This window comes from Delphinus delphis, chromosome 12, assembly GCF_949987515.2.
Source record: "Delphinus delphis chromosome 12, mDelDel1.2, whole genome shotgun sequence".
NCBI classification, from domain to species: Eukaryota; Metazoa; Chordata; class Mammalia; order Artiodactyla; family Delphinidae; genus Delphinus; species Delphinus delphis.
In genome coordinates, this window is record NC_082694.2 from 59,554,823 (window position 1) to 59,582,240 (window position 27,418).

Consider the following 27,418-nt stretch of genomic DNA (forward strand, 5'->3'; position numbering starts at 1 on the left):
GATTAAGGACAGTTGATATAGGGAAAGTACCCAGCACAGCGATGTGATGGTTCTTCGTACAGTGCTTCACACACAGGCGGTCTGGTTCCAGAGCCTTTGTTCTTAACCGTCACGTTACATTTACTCTCATAAATGTTAAGTCTAGTTACTACAATTATTACCTACTAGGGAGAGATGTAGCTGAGCCACAGCTTGTATAAAAATGACTTTAAGGATGTGGTTGGCAGTAAGTTCGATGGAAGTCACAAAGACTGTAATGAGGTGTTGGCAGCTCTTGGTTACTGTCTGCAGCACAGGCATCACAGGATGAGCCGAGGATGTTCTGCCTCAAGAAGAAATGACTTGGGGGCGACATGACAGCTGCCTTCTAAGGTCATAAGCCTGCTCTTTAGGGACCCGAGGCCCAGAACTAAGCCAAGTGGGGGTCGGCTCTAGGTAGACGGATTTCAGCTCGATATCAGAAAGGCCTTTCCTACGTGCTGGCCCAGGATGGGCAGTGAGCATCCTGGCCAAGAAGGCACCTGAGTGTCGGCAAAGCCCATGGTTCTGAGATTCAAATACTCAACTGGTGGGTGGTGGTTGGAAAAGATAAGGTCCTTTCCAACTGTGACATTCCAGGACTATAGGTCCAATGGCCCATGGGACAAACACGGTGAAGCAAGTTGTTCCCTTCGGGAGCACACTGTGATATTTGGTTAATTCTCTCTCTTTTTTAAATAAAAATTTCAGCTTGTCTTACCTAAGGAAGCCATTGGCTGAGAGCAGCTCTTTGCAGAATGAGCTGTAAAGGATGGCTTTTGATAAGAGAGGCTGAGTCAGAGTGTGAAGTGTTGGAGCGGAAAGGGGAATAAAGGTAGCTAAGGGGCAGCAGGAGGACCCAGGGTTGTTGGGGAGAGGAGCAAATGGGCAGAAATAGCTGTCAAAAGTGGGGGGGAAAGCAACAAAAGTTACTAGAGGTTACACAGAGCTCTTTAGAGCCTTTTCAATAGCTGCTCAAAGCACGGACCAGGACCATCAGCACAGGCATCACCCGGTGCCTGTTAGAAACAGGCTCCACCCCACACCAAGTCAGAATCTGCGTATCAACAAGTCCCCCAGGTGACTTGTGTGCACTTTAAAGGTGAAAGGCAGTGATGTGGAGACCATCTAAGGGAGACCTAGGCTCAAGTGTGCTGTACTTTCATCTCAAAAAAAAAGGGGCAGGGGGAGGCGAGGAATGCTGGGGCACGAGGAAGAGTCTGGTCTCTATGGGGACGGCCTAGCTATGCTTCCAGCCCAGCTGCTCCAGTTATGTCTGTTTCTTTAGTCAGGTTCAGAACAGTCAGTCAAATTTGCATAAGGAAACCAGCGGTAATGGGGCTCGTGGGCACAGGTACTCATCTGACACCTAATTAAGCCATCTTGGTAAATCATCTCTAGAATGCCTGTTATTATTTTAGGAAACAACATAAAGAGAATGAAAATTAAAAGTAACACCCTGGGTGGGAATTTTGACTTCATTCCAGTGGTTGGCAAGTTAAGTACCTTGGGATTTTTTTTTAAGGTAACATTTCTATAAATTTTCGTAGATCACACGACCTCAAAGCTTGTCTCTGCCACAGTTTTTTCCTTTTCCTCTGCCGATGCTTCAATTTTGCGGCTTTATTCTACTGCTGGTTTTTATGTACTTATTTAATTTTTCCCACTGAACAATTTTTGGTTTTGACTTGCAGTGGGGGAGGGCATTACTTCTGCATATTACATGCCATCGGAAGCATAAAATGCTAAACACTGTTGCATGATGTTTTCAGGTGAGAAGACAGTTTAACATTTCACAGTTGGGCCCACGTGAGGCATTTTCATGCGGGGAATTTTTCCATCCTAGACTCTCATCAAGATGGTATCTGGGGATTTGCCACCAGTGTAAAATTCACCCAACTGTCTGTAGCCTCCTAGCCTTCCCGCTAGACCTGGTCTCCTCCTGAGTGCCGCCACATTCCCCTGGACTTCCAGGTGTGCACGAGGGCCCTAACATCCTCTGTTACCTTCCCCGGGCCCACTGTCTGTGACCTGAGCCACTTGGTTAGTAACACCCTTACTGACCTGCTTTACACCCTGTCCTCTCCTCCTGCCCCTCCTTCCAGATAAAACCCAACTAGGGATCATCCCACAATCCACCTTCTCTGCTTCTGACTCCAGCTGCTAAGATCTCACTTGCTGGGGTGGTATCTGTAAAATGCCAGTCTTGCTAGGTCAATCCCCTGACTTAAAATCCTTCAAAGTCTTACATGATTTAAAGATAAAATCCTAGCTCCTTACTATGGCCCAGAATGCCCATGAAGACTACACTCAACTACAAAGCTGGGACCAGGATGAGGCAATCTAGCACCCAGGGTGCAAAATTTAAGGAGACACTCGCTCTCAGGTGCTGACCCTGCGCCTGCATGACCCTGAAAGTGAGTGCTGCCTTAAATTTTGCACGCTAGGTGCTGCACCTCTCTTGCCTCACCCTAGCCTCCATCCTGCCAAACTGTCTCTGTAGCTTTTGACTTAACAGCCTACCCTCACACCCACATTCCGTGCTTATTAGTACTCTTACTCTCCTTGTTGCTAGACCCTCACAGACACTAGGAAGCTTCTCGAAGCTCAGGGTGATATCGAGAAGGCCTCTTCCTACCCTCGCCTCCACGCTCCCTTAGTCCCACGGGCATCACCTCTACCACTGCCCTGACTACATTAGATTCTTCACTCCCTGTGCGCCTCTCAAGGGCCCGGGTAGTGTTTCTATGGCCAGTGCCCCAGGGAGCATGTAGCAATCACTAGGTGTTCCACAAATGTTAGCTGAACTGAACGCAAGTCTGCTCTGAGAACTTGCTTGAGTTAGCCTCAGGCCCATGGCACAAAGCCCACAGTTACCTCTCATCCCTTTCAGAAAGGGGTGACCTCTAAGGATTGTTATGCACCAGGTATGAACTAGAGCCAGGCCCCTGTCCAGACCTAGGGTGGGGGAGGGGAGTTGGTAAGCCATAAGCTCTTAAAGGGTGGTAGTCAGAGTTCTAGCAAATAGCTCCCCTTCTGGCAAATTTACTTGCTGTTACTCTGAAATGTTCATAGGAATTATGCAATGTCTGGCCAAGTGCTAATTTCTGAGCTTTCTTCCTGCCAAATTTCCACCGCGCTGGCTCATGTTTGCCAATCTCGTAGCAGTGATATTTTCCAGGAGGGAACACAAGGAGCTTTGCGAGTATTCTGGAGTCCCATAAAGCTGTTCTTGGGGCCGTCTTATAAGGTGGGATTCGGTAATGCATCCCCTTGGAGGGTATCATTGCTACCAGGAGAGTTCCTTGGAGTTGCTGTATTGAACTTTCGTAGACACTGTCTAGGAGGGACCTGTCATATAAGAAACAGCTCTAGGGTAAATAACAGTCTATAAGATCCAATATCACCAGTTTTACTCCTTTAGTGTCATTCAAGTATTTTCTTAACTGTAGCCTTATTTCTTTGAGGACAGGACCTGTGCTATGTATGTGGCTGTGTGTGCTCCACGCTGCCTGGGTGTACCTATTTTGCTCGACATTGCTTCCCCAGGGCTGCATAGTACCTGGTGCATAGTAGGTACTTGATCTCAGCAGGTGATGGAGCATGGGAGAAGAACCTTGGGGGATACACTTGGACCTGGAGGGGCTAGTCTCCCCCACCCCCCAGAACTGCAGAGCTGAGGGTAACAAACACAACACCATGCTCTGGCTTTCCACTTACAGGGAGGCCCCAGCATGTCTGCCTGTTCCCACACTCCACAGACTGATGACCAGGCCTGAAATCCTGACTGCACAAGGGCTGGTGAGTATTGGAAGACAATGTCATTCATCTGATCAAGCAGAAACAAACTCTGGCCATCCAACCCAGAGTGTTGGCTGCTGTGGCTCCTCTGGGTAGGACCTTGGGGAAGTTACTCTTTCTGGTGTGCCACCTTCTTCCTCTAGCTAGCCTTCTAGCTCCCTTTAGGGAATTTAATGGTGATGAATTAAAAAAAAAAATTTATTTTTAAACCACCCTGAAGATTACAAAGAGGGAAATACACCATTGCTAGTCTCAAAAAAGATGACTATCTTGCAAACGATGCAACCGACGAGGGATTAATCTCCAAAATTTACAAACAGCTCATGTGGCTCAATATAAAAAATACAAACAACCCAATCAAAACATGGGCAGAAGACCTAAATAGACATTTCTCCAAAGAAGACAGGGCTAAGAGGCACATGAACAGATGCTCAACATTGCTAATTTATTAGAGAAATGCAAATCAAAACTACAAGGAGGTATCACCTCACACTGGTCAGAATGGCCATCATCAAAAAATCTACAAACAGTAAATGCTGGAGAGGGTGTGGAGAAAAGGGAACCCTTCTACACTGTTGGTGGGAATGTAATTTAGTACAGTCTCTATGGAGAACAGTATGGAGGTTCCTTAAGAAATTAAAAATAGAGTTACCATATGATTTAGCAATCCCACCCCTGGGCATATATCCAGAGAAAAACATGGTTTGAAAGGATACATGCACCCCAATGTTCATTGCAGCGCTGTTTACAATAGCCAAGACATGGAAGCAACCTAAATGTCCATCAACAGATGAATGGATAAAGAAGAGGTGGTACATATATACAATGGAATATTACTCAGCCATTAAAAAGAATGAAATAATGCCATTTGCAGCAACATGGATGGACCTGGAGATTATCATACTAAGTGAAGTCAGACAGAGAAAGACAAATATCATATTATATTGCTTATATGTGGAATCTAAAAAAAATGATACAAACGAACTTATCTACAAGACAGAAACAGACTCACAGATTTAGAGAAAGAACTTGTGGTTACCAGGGGGGAAGAAGGAGGGGGAGCGATAGGTTGGGAGTTTGGGATTGACATGTACACACTGATCTATTTAAAATAGGTAACCAACAAGGACCTAGTGTATAGCACAGGGTACTCTGCTCAATACTCTGTAATAATCTAAATGGGAAAAGAATTTGAAAAAGAACAGATACATGTATATGTATAACTGAATCACTCTGCTGTACACCTGAAACTAATATAACAGTTAATCAACTATACTCCAATATAACAATTAAAAACCAAAACAAAACCAAAAAAATATGACTATCTTTATGTATAATAATACATAATGGGGCAACCATAAGTTATCATTACCTCAAAAGGGAAAACAAGACCAGAAAATCCCTCTGTGGACCAAGATGATGTGACCAACTCACACAGAGTTTGACACAGAATTTCAGGGGCTGGGGACTTCCCTGGCAGTCCAGTGGTTAAGACTTTGCCTTCCAGTGCAGGGGGTGTGTGTTCAATCCCTGGTCGGGAGCTAAGATCCCACATGCCTCCTGGCCAAAAAACCAAAACATAAAACAGAAGCAATATTGTAACAAATTCAATAAGGACTTTAAAAAAATGGTCCACATCAAAAAAGTCTTAAAAAAGAAAAAAAGAATTTCAGGGGCTCATGAATCCCTTGAAGTTCTTTCATCATCTTCCTAGACCCTGGTATGGACCCTGGTTAAGAATATCTGGGTTAGAAGTTCCATGTGGTCTTCGAATCATTGTTAGAAACTAACAGGACCTCAGAGTTCAACTAATGTATCCGTCATCTAATGAGATTTTACAGATTAGGTTATGAGGACCAAAGGTTTTCATGGCTGACTTGAGAGCAAAGATGGTGGGTAGCAGAATTGAGACCTGCATCCAGGTTTGCTGAATTCCAGTTATCACATGGTATTGCTTTAATACACTATGTTTAAAACAAGTGTAAAGAAGAGAGAAGAGTGGAAGAAGACTGACAAGGGGTGGACGGGGAAAGGAAGGAGTAGTTGTTCATAGCATGTGCAGACTGGCTGCTACTTGGTTTCACTTTTCTGTTTATCATAGATTAGTTTTCTAGCTCCAAGCCAAAGAGACCCGGCCTGAAGCTCCCTTCTAGCTTCCTACTTTGGATCTGTAACTAGTAAGTCCTGATAGAACATCTGAGGTAGACTTAATGTTGAGAAAGATAAGGGAGCCTGGGCACACTCTAAAACGGATTATGTCATTACGAAAACCCCAGAGCAGCAAAGAATCCACTGTTTCCAGGAAGTGGGGGAAACATTTCTAAGGAGAAAGTATGAGCCTTGAGGAGAGTAGGGGTATATGCAGCAAGGAAGGGGTATCGAGTGGTCCCTATGGGTGGGAGGGGGATGCTGAAACAGCGTGAGGTGTGAGTGAGGCACGCTGGGGGATGGGTCTGGGAGGCAGCTGGTGTCTGGCCTGGGAGCCATCTAAAAGTTTTTTTAAACTGTAGAGTATCAAAGTAAGATTTGCATTTTAGTTAGATATCTTTAGTAACCAGATGGAGGATAGATCTAAAGAGATTTTTTTTCCCCTAGTTAGAGAGCTGTTGTCCAGATTCATTTGTTCATTCACTGATTCCCAAATTATGAAGCTTGTAATATAAACCTGGTGCTGATCTAGAGAAAAAAAGACAACCTACACTGGGACAGTGACGATGGAGATGGAGCCATATAATCAATGATACATATTGAAGAGACAGATTCAAGGAATATTAGTTGTTAAAAATCATCAGGAGCTAATGACTAACAATATGGGGACGGGTGCGGGGAGGGACTGAAAGGGAAAGAGGAAGCATATTGACGGATGGTTGAAACAAATTCAGAGGATTTTTAGGGCATACTCTGTATGATACCATAATGATGGATACGTGTCATTATACATTTGTCCAAACTCATAGAGTATACCACACCAAGAGTGAACTCTAGGGACTTCCCTGGCGGTCCAGTGGTTAGGACTCTGTGCTTCCACTGCACGGGGTGTGGGTTCAGTCCCTGGTCGGGGACCTAAGATCCTTCAAGCTGCGCAGCACAGCCCCCCCCTCCAAAAAGAGTGAACCTAATGAAAATTACGAACTTTGGGTGATAAAACATGTCAATGTTGGGTTTTTTGTTTTTAATAAATTTATTTATTTTATCTATTTATTTTTGGCTGCGTTGCATCTTCGTTGCTGCACGTGGGCTTTCTCTAGCTGCGGTGAGCAGGGGCTACTGTTCGTTGCGGTGTGTGGGCTTCTCATTGCGGTGGCTTCTCTTATTGCGGAGCACGGGCTCTAGGCGCACGGGCTTCAGTAGTTGTGACATGTGGACTCAGTAGTTGTGGCTCGTGGGCCTAGTTGCCCTGCAGCATGTGGGATCTTCCCAGACCAGGGATCGAACCCATGTCGCCTACATTGGCAGGCGGATTCTTAACCACTGTGCCACCAGGGAAGCCCCTCAGTGTAGGTTTATCAATTATAACAAATGCACCACGCTGGTGGTGGGTGTTGATGAGGGGGAGGCCGTCATGTGTGGGAATGGGGGTTATGGAAAATCTCTGTACCTTCTGCTCAGTTTTTCTGTGAACCTAAAACTTCTCTAAAAAAAATTAAGTCTTATTACAAAAAATCAGCAGGACCTGACGATGATATTGAGTAGGGTGGGGAGGTGGGATGAAAAGGAAAGAGGAAGCATATTGATGGAGGGTTGAAACTAATATTATATCCACTATTTTAGAATTATATAAAGTCTAAAGGAGTTTTCTGTAAGAAGCTCTGCAAAGATTAAAACACGTAGATCAAAACAGTCTTCATCTGCACCATCTTTGAACTGGGAGACTACTTTGGAATTTGTTATTTCTCCAGGTCAGAGACTTAGACCTGTCCTAGGGAAGTAATTATAAAAGCAACTGAATTGTAGGTTGAACCCAGACAGGTTGAAATGAAATACAAATGTCTTGCTGAGCTCCTCTCCGCAGCCTCGTGGTAAACCTTTCCTACCAGAATTCTAATTTTGTCAAAATGGGGTTGCTTTCATGTAATTTTAGTAGGACCTTTCAAAAATGAAAAGCAGCAAGAACAGCTCTCCACAAGTGAACACAGATGCACTGGGGGACAAAGTGGATTGGGTAAATTTTTATAAAAATAGAAGGTATCTCATCTCAAGGAAGAGAATAAGATGGGATTTTACTAATGTTACTTTAAGAGACAAAAGACCCAATCAAATCATTCATTTTTGCTGTCTTAATTACTTATCTACTACGAGTCAAGAATAGCACAATTAAAATGAAAAAAAAAACCACCTATGTGCTGTAAATGCCTATAAAGACACATGCTTAGTTTTGCACTGTGCTGTATACATCATAAAGTTTTGCTGGGCTGGTGGCCCAGATCGCCTCCAAGTCTCACAGTTCTGTAAGGCGAAAGGATGAAATGTAATATTTACAACGCTGGGAATGAATTAATCCCTGGAGAAACAGGGATTTTCTGTTTCTCACCTGCTCACATTCAGCTGGCTTAGTACCTGAGCAGGGTACCAGGGACTGGTTTCTCCTGTTGCCACAGGGCAGGACACCAGACTCAGGCCTTGAAGCTAAATATCTGACATGTCAGCACAGAGACCTGGCACTGGAGTGTTCTCTCTCTGTGGACGTCTACCTGTCCTTCCTGGTAAACGGCTTCCAGGAGTTCCACCTCTGGGAAACTACAGGGAGAGCCCTGACAACAACATAGAAAGCATACTCAAGGTGACCTGAAGGTGCCCCAATAACAGAGTATGCGCCCATCCTAAGTAGTAGCAAATGCTATAAGGGCTGCACTTTTTTTTTAAGTTGAGGAAAACTGCTCAGAAAAACCAAAGCTACGCTAACTGCTGACATGCAAACCCAGTTTTGACAGCTTAGCTGCAACTCTGCTCCTGGTCTACAGGTGAAATGAGCTCTCAGCCTTGCAGAGACCTTCTATTGGTGCAGGAGACAGGTGCCTGTGAGCAAGGACCATAGCTTACATTTGCTGAGGTGTTTCAAATGGGCTTTGGGAAAAGGACAGCCTTTTACCAGAGCCGAGAAAGGGGAAGAATGAAGAAGCCACAGAGTACAGGCTGTTGTCTTCCAGGCTTTTTTGGCAGACAGGCCTGACGACATTTTATATGCTCTCCCCAAAAGTGTCAGGAGGAAGAAAGGCAGGAGTGAAACAGGTGCCCAAGGCTGCTGGGGGTCTGTGGCCCTGCCTTGGGTAGAGGTCTAAATGCAGCTATAGGTTTAAGACGAAGGGATCTCATCATATTGTGCTTGCTTTGGTTCCCTGAAACTCTATGTCAAGGTATCCCTTTCCTCTCTATGTAATTATGCCCAGTCAGTAAGCCTGTGATAAACAAAATGGAGGACAGGACTTCACCTCTCCCCCCAAACATACATGGGGAAAAGGTCCCTTTTCACCGAGTACCTCGGCCACAGTATTACAACTACTGTAAGATAAGAGGTGCTACTTTCTCATACAATGGGTTTTCCCATCACCTGAAAAATTATTTGCTGAGGGTCTGTAACCAAGGTAAAAACACCCCCAAAGTTTAGATCTGCATTAGCATTTCCCTTAAGAACTCAGGTCACAGCTTTCATGAAGGGCAAACAAAAAGGAGGTAAAAAACAAATATAAGTATAAATTAACAGCCACAAAAGATGGAGACATGGCCTCTATCTTTGTCTTTCTTTTTTGTTTTTCTCTCTTTTTTTTTTTTGTGGTATGCGGGCCTCTCACTGTTGTGGCCTCTCCCATTGCGGAACACAGGCTCCGGAGGCACAGGCTCAGCGGCCATGGCTCACGGGCCTAGCCTCTCCGCGGCATGTGGGATCCTCCTGGACCGGGGCACGAACCCGCGTCCCCTGCATCGGCAGGTGGACTCTCAACCACTGCACCACCAGGGAAGTTCTGTTTTTCTCTTTTTAAATATAATTTGAACAAACTTGTTTGCTGTTTTCTTTGCAGAAAATAAAAAGCAGAAATAAATTGAGAAGAAGGAGAAATGGGAAGGAAAATAGTGAGAGAAGCTGGGAGGCCACCTGTATAAAAGGTGGCAAAAGAATGAGAACTGACAACTGTCCAAAGCTCTATTTAGTTATTTAGTTTCTGGCTCCCTGTTTCTTGGCTACATGGTGATCTTGGCTATCTTTATAGTCAAGAAATTCATTTGGGCTTCCCTGGTGGTGCAGTGGTTAAGAATCCGCCTGCCAGTGCAGGGGACACGGGTTCGAGCCCTGGTCCGGGAAGATCCCACATGCGGTGGAGCAAATAAGCCCGTGTGCCACAACTACTGAGCCTGCATGCTGCAACTACTGAAGCCTGTGTGCCTAGAGCCTGTGCTCTGCAGCAAGAGAAGCCACCACAATGAGCAGCCTGTGTACCCCAACAAAGAGTAGCTCCCACTCGCCACAACTAGAGAAAGCCCCCGTGCAGCAACGAAGACCCAACACAACCAAAAATAAATAAAATTAAAAAAAAAAAAAAAACGAAACTCATTTAATTTTCTCTCTTTTCTTCCTTTCCCCCTCCCCCAACTAACCAGGTCTAGTTAAGAGCTTGAGTTTTTTTTTTTTTTGCGGTACGCAGGCCTCTCACTGTTGTGGCCTCTCCCGTTGCGGAGCAGAGGCTCCAGACGCGCAGGCTCAGCGGCCACAGCTCACGGGCCCAGCCACTCCACGGCATGTGGGATCTTCCCGGACCGGGGCATGAATCCGTGTCCCCTGCATCGGCAGGCGGACTCTCAACCACTGCGCCACCAGGGAAGCCCAAGAGCTTGAGTTTTAACACCAGACTACCTAGGTTTGAATTCCAGCTTTCCACTGCTCTTTAACTGAGTGGTCCTCAGTAAGTTACTTAAACTCCTTGCGCTACAGTTTGCACATCCGTTAATGATCAGAATCTACCTTATAGGGTTGTGGTGTGGATTATTTATAAAGTATCTCTGAAATACCAGCTATTATTATCATAAACCCTCACCTCATCTCACAGATAAACAGTATCTTCCATTTTCTCAATTCAACACAACCTCAGTCTCTAGATACTGCATATCAATTCCCAGAACCCTTAACAAGTATGGCTGGTCTAACAGGTTTCTTGCAGCACGTCTCACGGAAGTGGGCTTGGAGTTCAGTCCAGTCTAGTTCTGGCTGAATATCTGGTACACCTGTGAGTCTGCCCTGTGTGGATTGGCCTTGAACTCCAGGCCAGCCTATGGTCATCCAGGGCCACCCCAGGGATTGCAGCCATATCAGAGCCTGGTGCAGATGTGACCTGGCCCCAGCCAACTGCTTATTGGCCCATCCATTTTCTGCCACCAAAAGCATGCCCTGAATGCTTCAGAAGCCCAGCACTTCCCTGGGGACCATCCTGCTGTTTCCTGCACTGCCCATTCTTGTTCATCTCCGTAGAAAACACATTTCTCCTCCTCACTGCCTGGCAAAACGCTACTCGTCCTTCCAAGTTTTATTTCATTCTCATCTCCTCTACCTGGGAGCCCCCAGACAGTGCTTTCCTTCTGTACCAAGTCTCTTAGTTACATCTACATCTCTTAGTTAAGTCTACTTAGTTACATCATTGACATGATTTTCCAGGTCAGTGGATAATATTCTGGCTGATTCCTCCACTGGACTGTCAACTCCTAGCAAGCCCAGATACACTGGGGAGGCATTTCTGAATGACCAAATGACTTTGGACTCATCTCAGTTAAGCCACTTGCTCGTGGGCTTTTGGTCAATGTTAAGAGTCAGATGAAGTCTGAGCTCCTAGAGATTTCCTCTCTGCTGAAAGTGGGCCAGACATGTGAATTCTTACATCACTGAAGGGTACAGTAGAAGTTACTGCCCTTTTTGAGGAAGTTACAAAGGAATAATATAATTATTTGTTTCTTAAGCATTTCTGAGAAAGGAGGAAGAAAAAAAACTCTATAATTTCAGTTTGTGTCATTGGGCAAACAGATATAATCTATGAGGGACCAGCTAATGTATGGATATGTAAAAGATACTTACAAATTTTTCATGAGCTCTGAAGTTGTTGCAACTTATTTACTTCTGTAATAGAGTTCTAATGAACTTGAAGGGTGCTGGAGATAGCCGTAAAATGTTACACTAAGAGCCTTGTAGAATCACAGAATGTAAGAGTTACAAGTGACCTTGCAGACCATTATTGGTTCTTGATCATGAGTGCATAATAAAATTTTCACTGGTCCACAGAAAACTGAGATAGATTTGGATAATCAGCTGTCACATTTCTTTAAAAAGTAAGAAAAATTGGGCTTCCCTGGTGGCGCAGTGGTTAAGAATCCCCCTGCCAATGCGGGAGACACAGGTTCGAGCCCTGGTCTGGGAAGATCCCACATGCCGTGGAGCAACTAAGCCCATGCGCCACAACTACTGAGCCTCCACTCTAGAGCCCGTGAGCCATAACTACTGAGCCCATGTGCCATAACTACTGAAGCCTATACGCCTGGAGCCCAGTGCTCTGCAACAAGACAAGCCACCGCAATGAGAAGCCCCCTCTCGCAGCAACTAGAGAAAGCCCGTGAGCAGCAACAAAGACCCAACGCAGCCAAAAATAAAAGTAAATTTAAAAAAAAAAAAGTCAGAAAAATTCAATTTAAAGGGTCATTTCTATTCTGAGATTAAATTTTCCCCACTTTTATGGTGTTAATATATTCTTTCTTTTATGAAACATGGTGATTATGAATGGTAGTTTCAGCTTTTTTTTTTAAATGTAGCCTATTTATCTCTGTTCCTTATTATTATCCCAATTGGTTAAATTTTTTTAAATTGAAATATAATATGCATATATTCCCAATTAATTTTAATAGCCCTGTATTTGTAATAGCTTTCTAGCTTGGCAAAATGAAAAGTTGGGCAACCCCAGATAAGTTTCCCAAACGGTTTTTTAAATAAAATTTATGGGTCTGATTTATGAAAATTTATGAACCCTGATTGAGTTGAACCTCCTATTTGCAGAAAAGGAAATAAGCATCTATAGAGGTTAAATGTTAAAGCATTATACATGCACCCAAGGTCCCCTAGCTAGTCAATAGCAAAGCCAAGACTAGAACCGGGGCTCTTGCCTCCCTGAAAGTCCAGAGATCTCACAGCCAACTCAACTTCACAGGTGTTCAATATTAGTACAGAGTGTAGAATTTGATCCTAAAGCCACTTACAGTGCAGAACTGAGATGAACATGAGTTTTATGCAGTCAATTAGATTGCATGTTAAGCTGTACTTTGCTTTGCCACAATTATCTCTTACAATCATGACAAATAATCTTTACCTGGTATGAGTTATGCATTTTTGTGATTTTCATCTGATCAAAACTCAGCAGGATAGCATAAAATTTTATAAATATACAGAAATAAATATGCCCTTATTTCATCACCTCCATTTATAAGCTACTTAGTTCATTTTCTTCCTTATCAGTTACGAAACAGGAGCTGCCACCATTTTCCCTTGCAGTTCACATCACATAGTTCTAATGCAATAATTCCGCATCTAGGACAAGATGGGCCAGCTTATTCACACCCATCTATTGAGCCATGTCAATATCAGAAGATAACACATTACCAAGACAAACATAAAAGCCCTGGAGCCAGAAAAATATTCAACACTGTGACGCCAAAAAATTTTTAATCCATGTATCTTGATTCCTCATTATTATTCTAATTAGTTTTGTAGTCGCCTTGTTTATGGGAGTTTCTAATTCCTGCTGTTAACTGAAGTTGCTGTTCAGTATGCAGGCTCACATTCTTTTTCCCCTTAAGAATTCTGAACTACCAGCCATAAACACAGCCCTATTGCTTTAAAGATGCCAAAATAAAGATGCTCAAACAAAAGCCCTTACCTAAAGTAAGGCAGGTGCCCGGTACACTTTAGTATCTTACTTGGATCCCTGGGTCTTTCTTTTTTTCCAGTTTTGAAAATTTGAAATAATTTTAGACTTACAAAAATGTTGCAAAAATAATACATCTATGTGTACCCTTCACCCACCTTTCTCTGCCCTTTTTCTGCCTCATGATCCAGTCTAGGATCCCATGTTGCATTTAATTATTGTATCTCCTTAGTCTCCTCTGTGACTGCTCCTCAGTCTTTTTTTGCCCTTCACGATCTTGATCTCTTTGAAGAGTACTGGTCAATTATTTTGTACATGATCCCTCAATTGGGTTCATGTCATGGCTTCTCCTGAATGGACTGAGGTTCTGCATTTTTGACAGAAAACCACACAAGTGATGTGCTTTTTTCAGTGCATCCTATGAGGGGGATGTAATGTCAACAGTCTTCTTACTTTGATGTAAACCAAGTAACTAACAAAGATGGTGCCCTTGGCTTCTAATTGCTCATATTCTATCACCTAAGCTCTTTATTGGAGCAGAGGTGACAACTAAGGTACTAGTACCCTTACACAGGGTGGGAACAGAAGGGACAGGTCTTCCTGGCCTTTCACACGTAGCTACCACAGCAATGGGCTTCTGGAGGGCTGGCGCCCTAAACAGAAGCCTGAGAGAACAGACCACAGGACATAAGCCATCTGATAAAGGAGCTATGAGATAACACATCCGAGAAGTCAAGTCACTGTCAGACACAGGTAAGAGACCTAGATCAGGCAAGGGCAGCACGAAGGTGGCCCTTCCTCCAGAAGGGGAAGTGATACAGAAAGTATTTGTGTCTTTCTAGATTTCTGTTCTTCCTTCCCTTCATCCTCTACTTTTGTTTACTTTAGTTTTCTTTGACGATGCCTTCTACATTCAGCTGATCTCTGATTTTAACAAAATCCCAATAAGAATATGTATCTACTGCTTTGGGGATAATTATTACAAGTTAATTTCTATAAACTGCCACAAATAACAGCACCCCTGCCATTCATCTTGTCATCTATCTGTCCCCGGGAGCCAGATGGGGGTACACGTACAATCTAGTACAAAACTATACCCCTCAATCCTGGAGATAACACATGAACCAAGGTTCTTTCTTTCCTTTTTTAAATTGAGATATAATTCACATACCCTTTTAAAGTGCACAATTCATCAATGTTTAGTATATTTACAAGGTTGTGCAACCATCACCACTGTCTAATTCCAGAATCTTTCACCCCAAACAGAAATCTAGTACCCATTGTCACTCCCCATTCTCCTCTGTCCCCAGCACCTGGCAACTCACTAATCTACTCTCTATCTCTATGGACTTGCCTATTGAACCAAGGTACTTTTGATCCCAAATAATAATGACCAAAATGATCTCAATCCAGTAAACCTAGGAGACACACACACACACATACACATGAATTTGACTCTGCCAACACCTCGCCTACCCTTTTGGTATGCAGAACTCCTCCTTCCACCCCATCCCCCTAACTGTGTCTCGGAGGTGATGTATCTGTATTTGTCCTCCTCAGGGTACAACCCGTCCAACCCTTTCCTTTTCTGTCAAAAACCATGACATGTTCTATCAGCGTCCTGCATCTGTGAGGTAATGCTTAGGTAAATTTATCTCTGCTCAGATGCTAAGGAGTAACAGATTTACATTTTAATGCAGAACTTCTGGAGTCTATGGCTCAGCTAGGATGACCATCTGACCCAGCTTTTTGGGATTATCTCAGTTTATGCCTGTTGCCCTGGCAAAATTATTACTAGCATCCCCTTACCCTCTCAAGAGTGTCCTGGTTTGGGTGTTTAAGTAAATGGTCACCCAACCATAACCAAAATAAATGACTAATCATGGTAATTATGGGCATTGTGTCAGGCCAACAAGGGAAATGTATTTAGGGAAATGAAGTTTTAATGTTTCTCACACTGCACCGCAGCTCTGCATTCCCATAAGAGGTTTAAATTCACCAACCTGTAGGAATCAGGGTTTCATCCACAGGCAAAAAAGCATCAGCTTCTATAGTGACTTCATGATCGTATATATTCGGGGAACCCTGGGAGAGAAAATGTAGAGAAAGAAAAGAAGATTTAGTGCTCAGTCTTATTTTATATATTTGCTTTATAACTTCTCTTGCAGAAATGTTTTCAAGTATTGACGAAAACTTTAGAAATCCCATTTGACCTATGATGATTAATTCGTTCATTTAAGTTAGGTAGATAGGGGCTCAAACGTAGCAGCCGATACATTTGGAAGAAACTTTCGAGTGTGACCCCAGCATGCATGTTCTTTTGTGAATGGAATTATGAAAGTGAAAAGTCAGAGAAACAACAGTGGTTTGAAAGCCTTTTGAATTTTGACTTATTAGCAGAGGGTTTTCTTCTACTGTCCTCACATGCCAGGCAAACAAAAGAGCAAGGGTCAGTGACCTGTAACACACAGGTGGACAGCCAAAGCATCACCTCTAGGCTCACGAGGGGTGGGCCATGTCACCCCTTCTCTGGCCTAGTTCCCACTCAGAGGACCCACTCCCTCCTCCATGGCAGAAGCCTGGAAGTCAGAACTGGGGTCCCATCTCCCCTGTAAAGATGCAGCCTGACCTCCTGGTGGAGTCAAAGGCTGGTCCCTGAAGCACTGGTCAGTGGTCAGAAAGGCCCGGGGTCTAGTTCTGGACTTATTTCCTTCAGTATAAAATCAGTCTGATGTCCCCATTCTGTCCAGGGTTCTTGGGGAACAGTTCAGTAAGGATGTGTTGTGTTGCTTACAAACTGGAAAATACACATATATGTTTCTAATAAAAAGGATTACATTTTAATAGCAGTATTTTAAAGCTTCACAGCAAAAGATGTGGAAAGGAAACCAAGTGAGGGCTTTTGCTGAGTGAATGCTCAAAAATAAACGAAACTGGTAGTTTTCAGCTAGGGATGATTTTGCCCCACAGGTGTCTCGAGACATTTTTGATTGTCACGGCTGGGGGTGGTAATGCTACTGGGGAAGCAGTCGTGTGAAGAGGCCAGGGATTCTGCCAAACAGCGTACCATGCTCAGGTCAGCCTCCGCACCCCGGCAACAAGGAGTCATCTGGCCCCAAATGTCAACAGTGCCGAGGTTGAGAAGCCCTGAGCTCAGCTAAACTGAAGGCTCCGAGGGGTTCCTGAGAAGTGAGCAGAGAGAGGCAGAGTGCTCTGGGTTAACTGAGAACATATTCTACTGTCAGAAGGCCTCAGCCACGAAATCAAATGGAGTCGTCCAGAGGACAAAGGCCAAGATTTCAGAGGCTGTGAGAATCGATGTCTAAACATGACAGAAATCGGTTTATTTACACTACCAGGAGGCTCTGTTTCTAACGAACTATGATTCTCCTGTACTGTCCCAGCGGTCAAGGGTAGGAGTGGGTGGGAGACAAGGCTGGGGCAGAGGCTTCTGCCCACACTATCTTAGCCACTTGTTTGGTCCCTGATCTGACCTGGGAAGGCAGGTCCAAAATGGGAGTGGCCTGCACCCCCGCCTAGAGCTGTTCCAGCCTAGAGGGGTCTCTCTCCTGTGTGGCTCTCCCTACTGACACCTCAGGCCTCAGGCTACTGCCAGTACCGAAGAGGCCCCTGGGACTGAGGGTAGCAGCTGTGAGGGAATGAGAATTTGGGACTCTTTCTTTGGCTCTAATTGTTCAATGCTCAGTTCAAGATTGAGTAGTATTCCATTGTATAAATATATCACAACTTATCTGTTCTCCTATTGATAGACTTTTGGGTTGTTTTGAGTTTTTTTTATTATAATGAATAGAGCTTCTTAGGAATTTCCTTGTTCTGTTTGTTTTTTAGCACTAGGGCAGGAAGAAAATGATTCAGTATGAAAATCACACACCAGTAAATTGAGTCCAAGATGTGGGGAAGAAGCCTGGGAGGAGAAGGAAAGGAACACTGACTAGGCACCCACTCTCTGAATTGTTGGGTCATTAAACAGCAGTAACATTCCTTCAGTAAAAGAAGCACGCTTTTCATTTTATGACTCTTCTGACCTGGAATAATGCAATGTCTACTCTGGTGGAATATTACTGTTGGATTCTTTTCCTTTTCAGGCTGATGAAAACTTGGCAAGGAATGCTGATTCACAAACAGAACTGAGGCCCATCTCTGAGTTCAGTGTTTGCTTTGGTTAACTTTCGCTGCTACTATTTGTAACATTAACCATTTATAAAGCTCACTGTGGCTTGGGTGGGGCTTTAAAGACCTTTTTGTGCGCTGCCACTACCACTTCCTTACTTCAGCTCTTATCACCTCTAGCAGGATATAACAGACACTATTGGTTACTACCCAAAAGCTATCTCAACTCCATTATCAGCACCCTCCCTTTCCCCTGGCAGAACACTGACTTGTTGATTTATCCTATGTGAGGATATATTCAGGGAAAGGAACCCCACCCAGGCCCCAGAGGGCAAACTTTGATTTGTCTAAGCCAACCATTGTAGTCTAATTCCCTTGCTGGTGATTGGCTTAAGCAGAGCGTAAGACATACTTCTGGCCAACAAAACGTGAGGAAAGTCTGCTGAGGAGCTTCTAGAAAAAGTTTTGCTTGTTCTTAAAAATGGAACATTAGAGATATGAAAAAAAGAATAGTTCCTTTTTTTATCTCTGGCTGTGACTATATGAAGAGGTGATTCATGGAGCTGTGGCAACCATCTTGTGACCATGAGGGGATAAGCTGGAAGACAAAAACCATAGCACTGAAGAAGCAGAATGGAACGATGGAAGAATTTGGGTCCTTGATGACATACCTACACAGTCATACCAAAACCAGAACTATTGCTTTTCATCTCAAATTGCCCCAGGCCTGCTTTCATAGATCTTTAGATAAAGTTTCAGTTAAAAAAAAAAAGTTCTCCCAGTTTTGTGTTAGATAAGAAAGGAACAGCCAAAAAAAAAAAAAAAAAATCAACCAACCTGCAACCTACATACCTTTTCCATTCTTTGAAAAACACAGTGCTCTCCTCCCCCTAGGCCTCCAACACTCAAACTTAGAAGTGATGAGTCAAAGTTTGACGCCCAAGTAGGACAAAAATACTGCTTATTAAATTTAAAAAACAAACAAAAAGAAAATATATAAGATGAGCTGACTATTGTAAATATCAAGTTTTGAGCTATTTACCTGGGGAGGGTTTAAGACACACAATAATGCTTTTCCAGGTAGGGCAAGAGATGTTCTGAAAATGCAGAGAGACCCCTTGACCCCAGGCCGGGTAACTGCCTACCAACCCTTACCTGATGCTCCAAAAGGCTGGTGGCCCTCACCCACCCCATCCCTGAAGCTAGAGGCTGTGGATGTGAGCTGTACTTACTAAGATAGCACACAGAAGGGAGTTGACCCTGACCGCCCTTCTGTGTAGGGTCTGTGATCTGGGAAACTATTCAGACTCTGGAAAAAAATTTAGAAATTTTTAGGAGTCACTCCAAGTCCTTGTAGGATTGGAAGGGTAGAAAATTCTGGTCAGGAGGGTCCTCCTCTCACATAAGCAGAAAGAGCCTTAGTGAACTTTACGTTCCCATTTTGCGTCCTACATTGGAACACATTGGCAGAGTAATACTTCACGCCTAATTTCTTTTTCTATTTCTGAATCTATTCCTTTAGATCACCCCCTTAGTTACAAAAATGTGGAAAATAGTGGAAAATCACCATGATCTATTACCCACATAAAACCATTAATATTTTGTTCTATTTCTGTCAAGTTTCTTTCTGAACTTATTTTAAAAAGTGGGGTCTTCCACCTCCTAGAGAAATGGAAATAAAAACAAAAATAAACAAGTGGGACCTAATGAAACTTAAAAGCTTTTGCACAGCAAAGGAAATCATAAACAAGACCAAAAGACAACCCTCAGAATGGGAGAAAATATTTGCAAATGAAGCAACTGACAAAGGATTAATCTCCAAAATTTACAAGCATCTCATGCAGCTCAATAACAAAAAAACAAACAACCCAACCCAAAAATGGGCAGAAGACTTAAATAGACATTTCTCCAAAGAAGATATACAGACTGCCAACAAACACATGAAAGAATGCTCAACATCATTAATCATTAGAGAAATGTAAATCAAAACTACAATGAGATATCATCTCACACCGGTCAGAATGGCCATCACCAAAAAATCTAGAAACAATAAATGCTGGAGAGGGTGTGGAGAAAAGGGAACACTCTTGCACTGTTGGTGGGAATGTGAATTGGTACAGGCACTATGGAGAACAGTATGGAGGTTCCTTAAAAAACTACAAATAGAACTACCATATGACCCAGCAATCCCACTACTGGGCATATACCCTGAGAAAGCCATAATTCAAAAAGAGTCATGTACCAAAATGTTCATTGCAGCTCTATATACAATAGCCAGGAGATGGAAACAACCTAAGTGTCCATCATCGGATGAATGGATAAAGAAGATGTGGTACATATATACAATGGAATATTATTCAACCATAAAAAGAAACGAAATTGAGTTATTTGTAGTGAGGTTGATGGACCTAGAGTCTGTCATACAGAGTGAAGTAAGTCAGAAAGAGAAAGACAAATACCGTATGCTAACACATATATATGGAATCTAAGGAAAAAAAAATGTCATGAAGAACCTAGGGGTAAGACAGGAATAAAGACACAGACCTACTAGAGAATGGACTTGAGGATATGGGGAGGGGGATGGGTAAGCTGGGACAAAGCGAGAGAGAGGCATGGACATATATACACTACCAAACGTAAGGTAGATAGCTAGTGGGAAGCAGCCGCATAGCACAGGGAGATCAGCTTGTTGCTTTGTGACCACCTAGAGGGGTGGGATAGGGAGGGTGGGAGGGAGGGAGATGCAAGAGGGAAGAGATATGGGAACATATGTATACATATAACTGATTCACTTTGTTATAAAGCAGAAACTAACACACCATTGTAAAGCAATTATACTCCAATAAAGATGTAAAAAAAAAAAAGTGGGGTCTTTATGCTCATGATTGCAGAGTCTCTTATGGCTTGTGTGTGCTTATTTTTTGGTTTGTCTTTAAGATCTCAAGAAGGATGGTGGAAGTTCCTGAAGATAAGGAACAAGCAAGTGAAGAACCATCTTTCTTATTTTCAAATTATGTAAGAACCAATTAACTCATGCTATTTGAAAAGATTCTAGAAAAGAAATCAGCATATCATCAACAAAATCCTAAAAAGTGTAAAAATGCAAGATATTACTAGCTGGCTGTGAACATCATTTTGTAGTAGGAAATCATGCCAAAGCGATTCAAGTCTAGTATACAATGATGAGCTTCTTAGATGAAGAGAAAGTCATAGATAGAATCTACAGATTTTAGCTAAGCCTTTTTTTTATTCTGTCTCATGTAATAGCCTCCTCAGCAAGCTAGAATATTATCATTAGCAGGGAATGAGGTAGTTTAGAGGGAATTACCTAAGGGGGGCTGTCAGTGTCTCCACACCACTCCTAGGGTGGGCCGTACAGCGGGAGCACACAAACATTGGCAGCATTTATCTAAAGGGGCTGGGCTAAGCACATCTTCAAAGATCCAGTGATGGAAAATGCCTTAATTGGAAGTAATTTTGGTGGGGGGGTGGGGTGAAACTGGCGTGAAACTGGGGAAGCAAATGTAAGCACTTGTTACAATTAGATGACAGGCAGTTCTTTAAATAGCTTGTTACCTGTCTGAGCGTGTGGGGCAGCACAATGTACTCATTTCCCTATAACTTCCATTTGTGGACCACCTATTATGAGTCAGATGCTTTGCTGGGCACTTTTCCTCATCCCAGGGGTGATCCCATCGCCAGGGTAATTCCATACTGGGTTAGTCTCTCCAGTCACTCCCCCAGGTCATTCCACAAAGCACAATGCAGGAGAGAAGAGGGAAGTGGCACTTCACACTACAGCAGGTGATCAAACGCAAGTTCACCTACCTGGCCTGCCAGGTTGAAGTAAGAATGGTTGGTCAGATTGACCGGAGTGGTCTGACTGGCCTGTGCTCGGTAGTTGATCACGAGCTCCCCGCCATCCAGTGTGTATGTCACCCAGACTTTTAACTCTCCAGGGTAGCCTTCCTCACCATCTGGACTGACCCGTGAGAACTCGACTCCATTTGACAGCACCTGAGGGGTCCACAGGACCTGGAAGAAAGTGTTTTTGAAGCTGTTTAGTCACTCCAATCCCAAGCTAAATGCCACATTTCAATATTTAAAGACAACTTGGAATCTGAAAAATAAAACAAACTAGTGAATATAACAAAACAGAAACAGACTCACGGACACAGACAACAAAGTAGTGGTTACCAATGGGGTTACCATAGGGGTAGGGGATTAAAGGTACAAACTACTATGTATAAAATAAATAAGCTACAAGGATATATTGTACAGCGTGGGGAATATAACCAATATTTTATAATAAATTTAAATGGAATATAATCTTTAAAAATTGTGAATCACTATGTTGTACACCTGAAATGTATATGTAATCTTATATGCCTTATCGAGTGCCCATTATGAGCCTAGGCTCTTTGCTAGAAACTTCGCAGACACTATGTGTCTCAAGGCTGATGTAAAGCAGGTGCCATTATCCTCATTTAAAGATGAGAGGATGGAGGCTCAGAAAGGATAAACTGCTTGTCCCAGGCCACACTGCCAATAAGACAGTGGATTTGAATCAAGTTGTCTGATCCTGAGCCTGCTTCCTTATTCTACACCATCAGAGGACAAGGTAGCCAGAGACCCCCAGTCCCTTTGGGGAGCTCTGGGGTCACTAGGAAAGGGGCCCTTTGCAGACATGAGACCTCCATTTGTTGGGTGCTCACCAGCCAGTCACTGACCTGGTGCTTTACATAAACCATTTTATAAGGTAAGGATTTAGTTGAACCAGCCGAAATTACCATCTTTATAGGTCAAAACAGTTGAGCACTGGCAATTTCACCTGGCTCCAACTAATATTATTACCCCCATTTTATAGATGAGCAAATTGAGTTCAGGGGGGCTAACTTCCACCTCCCACATTCCAGGGGATGGAGTAGAACCCTGTCATAATTCATGCAATTGTTTAAAGGGAGAAATATCTTGTTTAAAGTCATACATGTAATTAGTGACAGAGCTAGGATTCAAACTTAGCCTGACAGTCTACACTATTCCACATCTTACTTTCAGTCAATGTTTTGTTCCAATCTTCGTTTCCAACAGCAGAGTTGAGGCCAAACACTGTCATTGCAAATAGAGTTGGAAGATAATAACTTCTGTGGGTCACAGGAATGGCCCACGAGCCCAGGCTCTGCCCACCCACTCCTGGCATGGCCTGGATCTCTCTCACTGACACTGCATTCACCAGGAAGAGGAACCCAGTGGGAACGGAGGTCTCTGCCTTCGCCTACAGTGAAAGCAGCTGGTATTTGAAACAAATTCGCTGACTTTAGTAAAAAATTAATTTTACACCGTAATTATCTCCCGGAAATGTTGCCTGGTATATGTGTGATTAAATAAAGAAAAAGGAATCCCCCAAACGGAAAATTTTAGGAATAAAATATTTGAAATAAAATCGTCTTAACTTGCTACCTAGTTTTTTTCCTTTAGAGAAAGGACACAATGGAAAGATTTTTGTGTAAAGCAATATTATCAGATAAAGTGGAAAGTATAATTCCTATTCACGGGAGGATTTCCCTGACCCTATGGTTTCCAAATTTCCTGAAAATTTCCGCATTTGCATCTCTAGGCCTACTTACACCATTTCTAATCCTGCCAGGTTATTCAAATTTCATCTTTAAAAAAATGTGTTGGTATAAGTAGAAAAACACATACCTGCAAACCAACAATTATTCAGTAATTGTTGAAACCAAATGCAACTTAAAACAAAGTCCATGTGATACTGCTCATGTTGCTACATGAAAACCTAGTGGTCTAAAACTTTCAGTGGCTCCAAGATTGCATTCCAAGTCTTTCCCCACCCCTCTGTGGGCTGTTGCACAGCCACTCTCCAATATCCACTTATTAAATGACATACTATCTTTTCTTCAAGAACAGTTCAAATCCAACCTCCCCACTTGCCATTAATTTGTCCATACCCAGTTCCTGTAGCACACCCCTGGCATCTGTGTTATGGGGCTTGTTGCCTGCAACAGTTATGTAAGAATCCCTCACTATACTGGAGTCTCAGGAATCCCCATCCCCCTGGTTCACAGAAGGGGCTCAGCTGACACACTGCATAGAAGGACATGAATACTATCCTTCTGCGTTTGTTCATACAGGGCATGCCCCATTACACAACACCACAGAAAATTCCATGTGGAACAGGAACCATGTGAGCAGGAACAAGCTAGAACAAGGTGCTGAGGCTCCTCCGAAGATCCCTGGCCAAACAGAGCTGGGCCTAACTTCCTCTGGCTGGGGTTTGCCCATGCACCTGGCATATTCCAGAGACCCTCTGCCTTAATATTGCCAGGACAGAGGATACCCTCTGCCTTCACGTCTCCCTGGCGTGAGGAGTTCCATCATGGAGGAAAGGGGAAGTGATGGGGCAGTCCGGCTCTAAACCACAGACAGGAAGCTGGTAGGACAGGGGAAACAGAGTGACCAACTTCCTTCAACAGCATGGGTGGCGGTAAGAGGTAGAAAAGAAAACACTGTGATTCTTAACTGCCATACATGTTCCTGTCTTCTCTGGCTTTTTTCTAGGAAGTAACCTGGGTGGTATAATTTAAAGGAAAGCTAACTACCAAAATTATCTCTCTGAAATTAGACTAGTAACAGAATCACTGGGGTTCACCTGCAGGCTCCCACGCAGCTAGGAAACAGGAGGGCAGGCATTCCTACCTCAGGGAGAAGCTGTTTGATCAATTTGTTTTCCTAACCTGGTTTTCCAGGGATTCACTTAGGGGATGGGAGTTTTAACGTGGAAAGGGGGAACCGGGGAGAATCGAGGTCATTTTGAGGCGTGAGGCACTTCATTGGAAGGGCAGCCTGGATGCAGTGCCACAATGCATAGGGAGGGGCTCACAGACAGATACATGGGGTGTGTTGGGTTGGGGGCACCCACAGCAGCCGTGGCGGACACCAGCAGCGGTAGTATAGGAATGAGGGCTTTGGGTCAGGCAGCCCAACTTAGGAGCTGTGTGGCCTTTCAGGGCCTCAGATTTCTCATTTGGTGACAGTACAGGGTTCTAGTGAGGGTGGGAGATGATATATGCAAATGCCGTGTGCAAGAAGTGGTGGGTATTATTTTTAATCCACTTTTCTGTTGTGCCTAAGGTCAACCAACTCTGATGCCAAAACTGTGAGAAAGGTGCTCCCTGTCTTTCCTAAGGGCTGTCATCCTTTCACTCAGGGCTCTCCTGCCTATTAGAGTTAGATGAGCTAGTGAAGGGTGGCTCCTGGAACACAGCCGGCACATCTGCTCCCCCAAACCATGGGAGCAGCCTCTTTCCTGTATCACCTTACCATGCATTTGCTCTAGGGCCTAGGATTGTGCCTGGCAAACAGAAGGTATGCTTGAAGGTACTCAGTGAAGTGTGCCAGGTGAGGACTCTGTCCGATGCCCCCAACTCACCTTATCAAACCCTCTGACTCCTCCATGCAGGCTGTTGGGCCCATTGTTAATGGCCAGCTGATACTCCTTCCCGTCCAACATGAATGTTCCTTTGGCAATTCGGTTGGCCACCCTGCCAACCACTGCTCCAAAGTAGGGCTGCTTTTGGAGGTATCCTGCAAGGGTATGGGATGACAGAGTTTTTTAATAACTTTAAACCAAAGACAAGGCTCACACCGCTGCCCACCACTTCCTTCTGAGAGCAGCTGCAACTTGGGCATATCTGCGTCCACAGGGAAGCAAGGAAAAATGGTGCTCTTTACACATGACCTTTTCCCTTTCCAAAAGCAATTCATGTTCTTTCCAAACATTTTAAAAGAGCTTTCTAGGGCTTCCCTGGTGGCGCAGTGGTTGAGAGTCCGCCTGCCAATGCAGGGGTCACGGGTTCGTGCCCCGGTCCGGGAAGATCCCACATGCCGCGGAGCGGCTGGGCCCGTAAGCCATGGCTGCTGAGCCTGTGCGTCTGGAGCCTGTGCGTCTGGAGCCTGTGCTCCGCAACGGGAGAGGCCCCAACAGTGAGAGGCCCGAGTACCGCAAAAACAAACAAACAAACAAAAGAGCTTTCTAAAGCACAAAGAAGAAACTTAAATCATCCTGATCTCAACACTAGAGAGGACTGTTAGTATTCTTATGTATATCTATGTATGTATACCTTTCCATCTTTTAGTATATGTGTGCATATGCTTTTCTTCTTATAAAACTGAGGTCTTCATATATATGCTGCTCTGTAATTTGCTTCTAGGCCAATTTTCTTAACTAAAAATTATATTTTTGTGTAGTCTTGAAAAGAAACTATCTTATGCTTCTTTTTCTTTTTTAAAAATCATACAATTAGTACATGAAAATTTCCTTTAATGAGCATTAAATACCCAAGTATATAGAGTGGCCTTGCTGGAGGAAACACAGGACACCTGTTAAATCTGAATTTCAGATAAACAGTGAATAACTTTTTAGTGTAAGTATGTCCATATTATTAGAATACATGGGACATTCACATAAAACATATTTATTGTTTATCTGAAACTCAAATTTAGGTGGGTGTCCTACATTTTTATTTGTTAAATCTGGCAAGCTTAATAAAGAGTAAAACATGAAAACCATCCTTCATTTCTCAACTCCTCTCCTTCCCACTGATAATCACTGCTAACAGTCTGGGATATACACTTCCAATTGCTTGTTTTTGTTTTTTAAATTAACTACATATAAGCACAAACAAATACTCAAACACACACATATTCTACATAAAGAGACAAACTACACATATTGTTTTGCAACTTTTCATTTATCAAATGTCTTAAGATCATTCCATATGATTCTATATCCGTCTACCATATCCCTTTTGATGGCTATATGGCATGCTGATGAGCATAAACTGTTGTTGGGCTTTTCTGGGAGGCGGGGGGCGGGGCAGGGACATAAAGAGTAGTGTAGCCAGTGTCCTTGTATGTGCAACAGTATGCGTGGGCATATTACAGTAATTTCCTTGTCTTTAAGCTCCTCTATGCTATAATCTTTTAGTTTAGATCATCATGGCAGAGATTAAGGTTTGGAGGTAGTTCATTTTTTTGTATTATTGCTACGATTACTTTCTGCTCTATTTTTCACTCAGTTGTCCTTGGAACTCCATCCCCCCTTCATGTGGTACTCTGTATCCATCACACCTACTGTGGGTCAGAAGAGTATGTGATTCAAGTGCATGAACTCTTTTTACCATGGCTGGAGGGGCTCTCAGGATATGGGCCCTGAACCTACTGGTCCAGTTATAGGTCACACGTTCCCATTATTCAACTGGTTGGGCATAAGTGAAACATTAATCACTCTCTTCCAGGTCTTCCCTGGTTCACTTCCTTGCCAATCTGCAGGTCCTCAGGGTCCTGCCCATAGACTCTCACAAGAGCTAACGGTTACTGACCGCTTCCTAAGTCTCAGCCGCTTTCTAAGTGCTCTACATTTAAATCATTTCATCCTCAGAATACTGCTATAAGGTAGGCAGTATCATTACTCTCATTTTACAGGCATGGAAATTGATGACAGAAGGTTAAGTAACTTGGCCCAAAACACACAGCTAGTTAGTGGCAGAATCGGGGTTTGA

The 27,418-nt window shown here is 43.5% G+C and overlaps 1 protein-coding gene across 1 annotated transcript in view; it reads right to left on the reverse strand.

The window, feature by feature from the left end:
• Positions 1-27,418, reverse strand: part of GALM (galactose mutarotase) — a 96,074-nt gene that overhangs the window by 18,580 nt on the left and 50,076 nt on the right. Inside the window, exons 4-6 of the mRNA XM_060026785.1 lie at positions 25,288-25,442; positions 21,669-21,875; positions 15,713-15,794 (exon numbers count right to left, since the gene is read on the reverse strand). Coding sequence (XP_059882768.1) covers positions 15,713-15,794; positions 21,669-21,875; positions 25,288-25,442 — 444 coding nt within the window. The remainder of the gene's footprint in view (positions 1-15,712; positions 15,795-21,668; positions 21,876-25,287; positions 25,443-27,418) is intronic.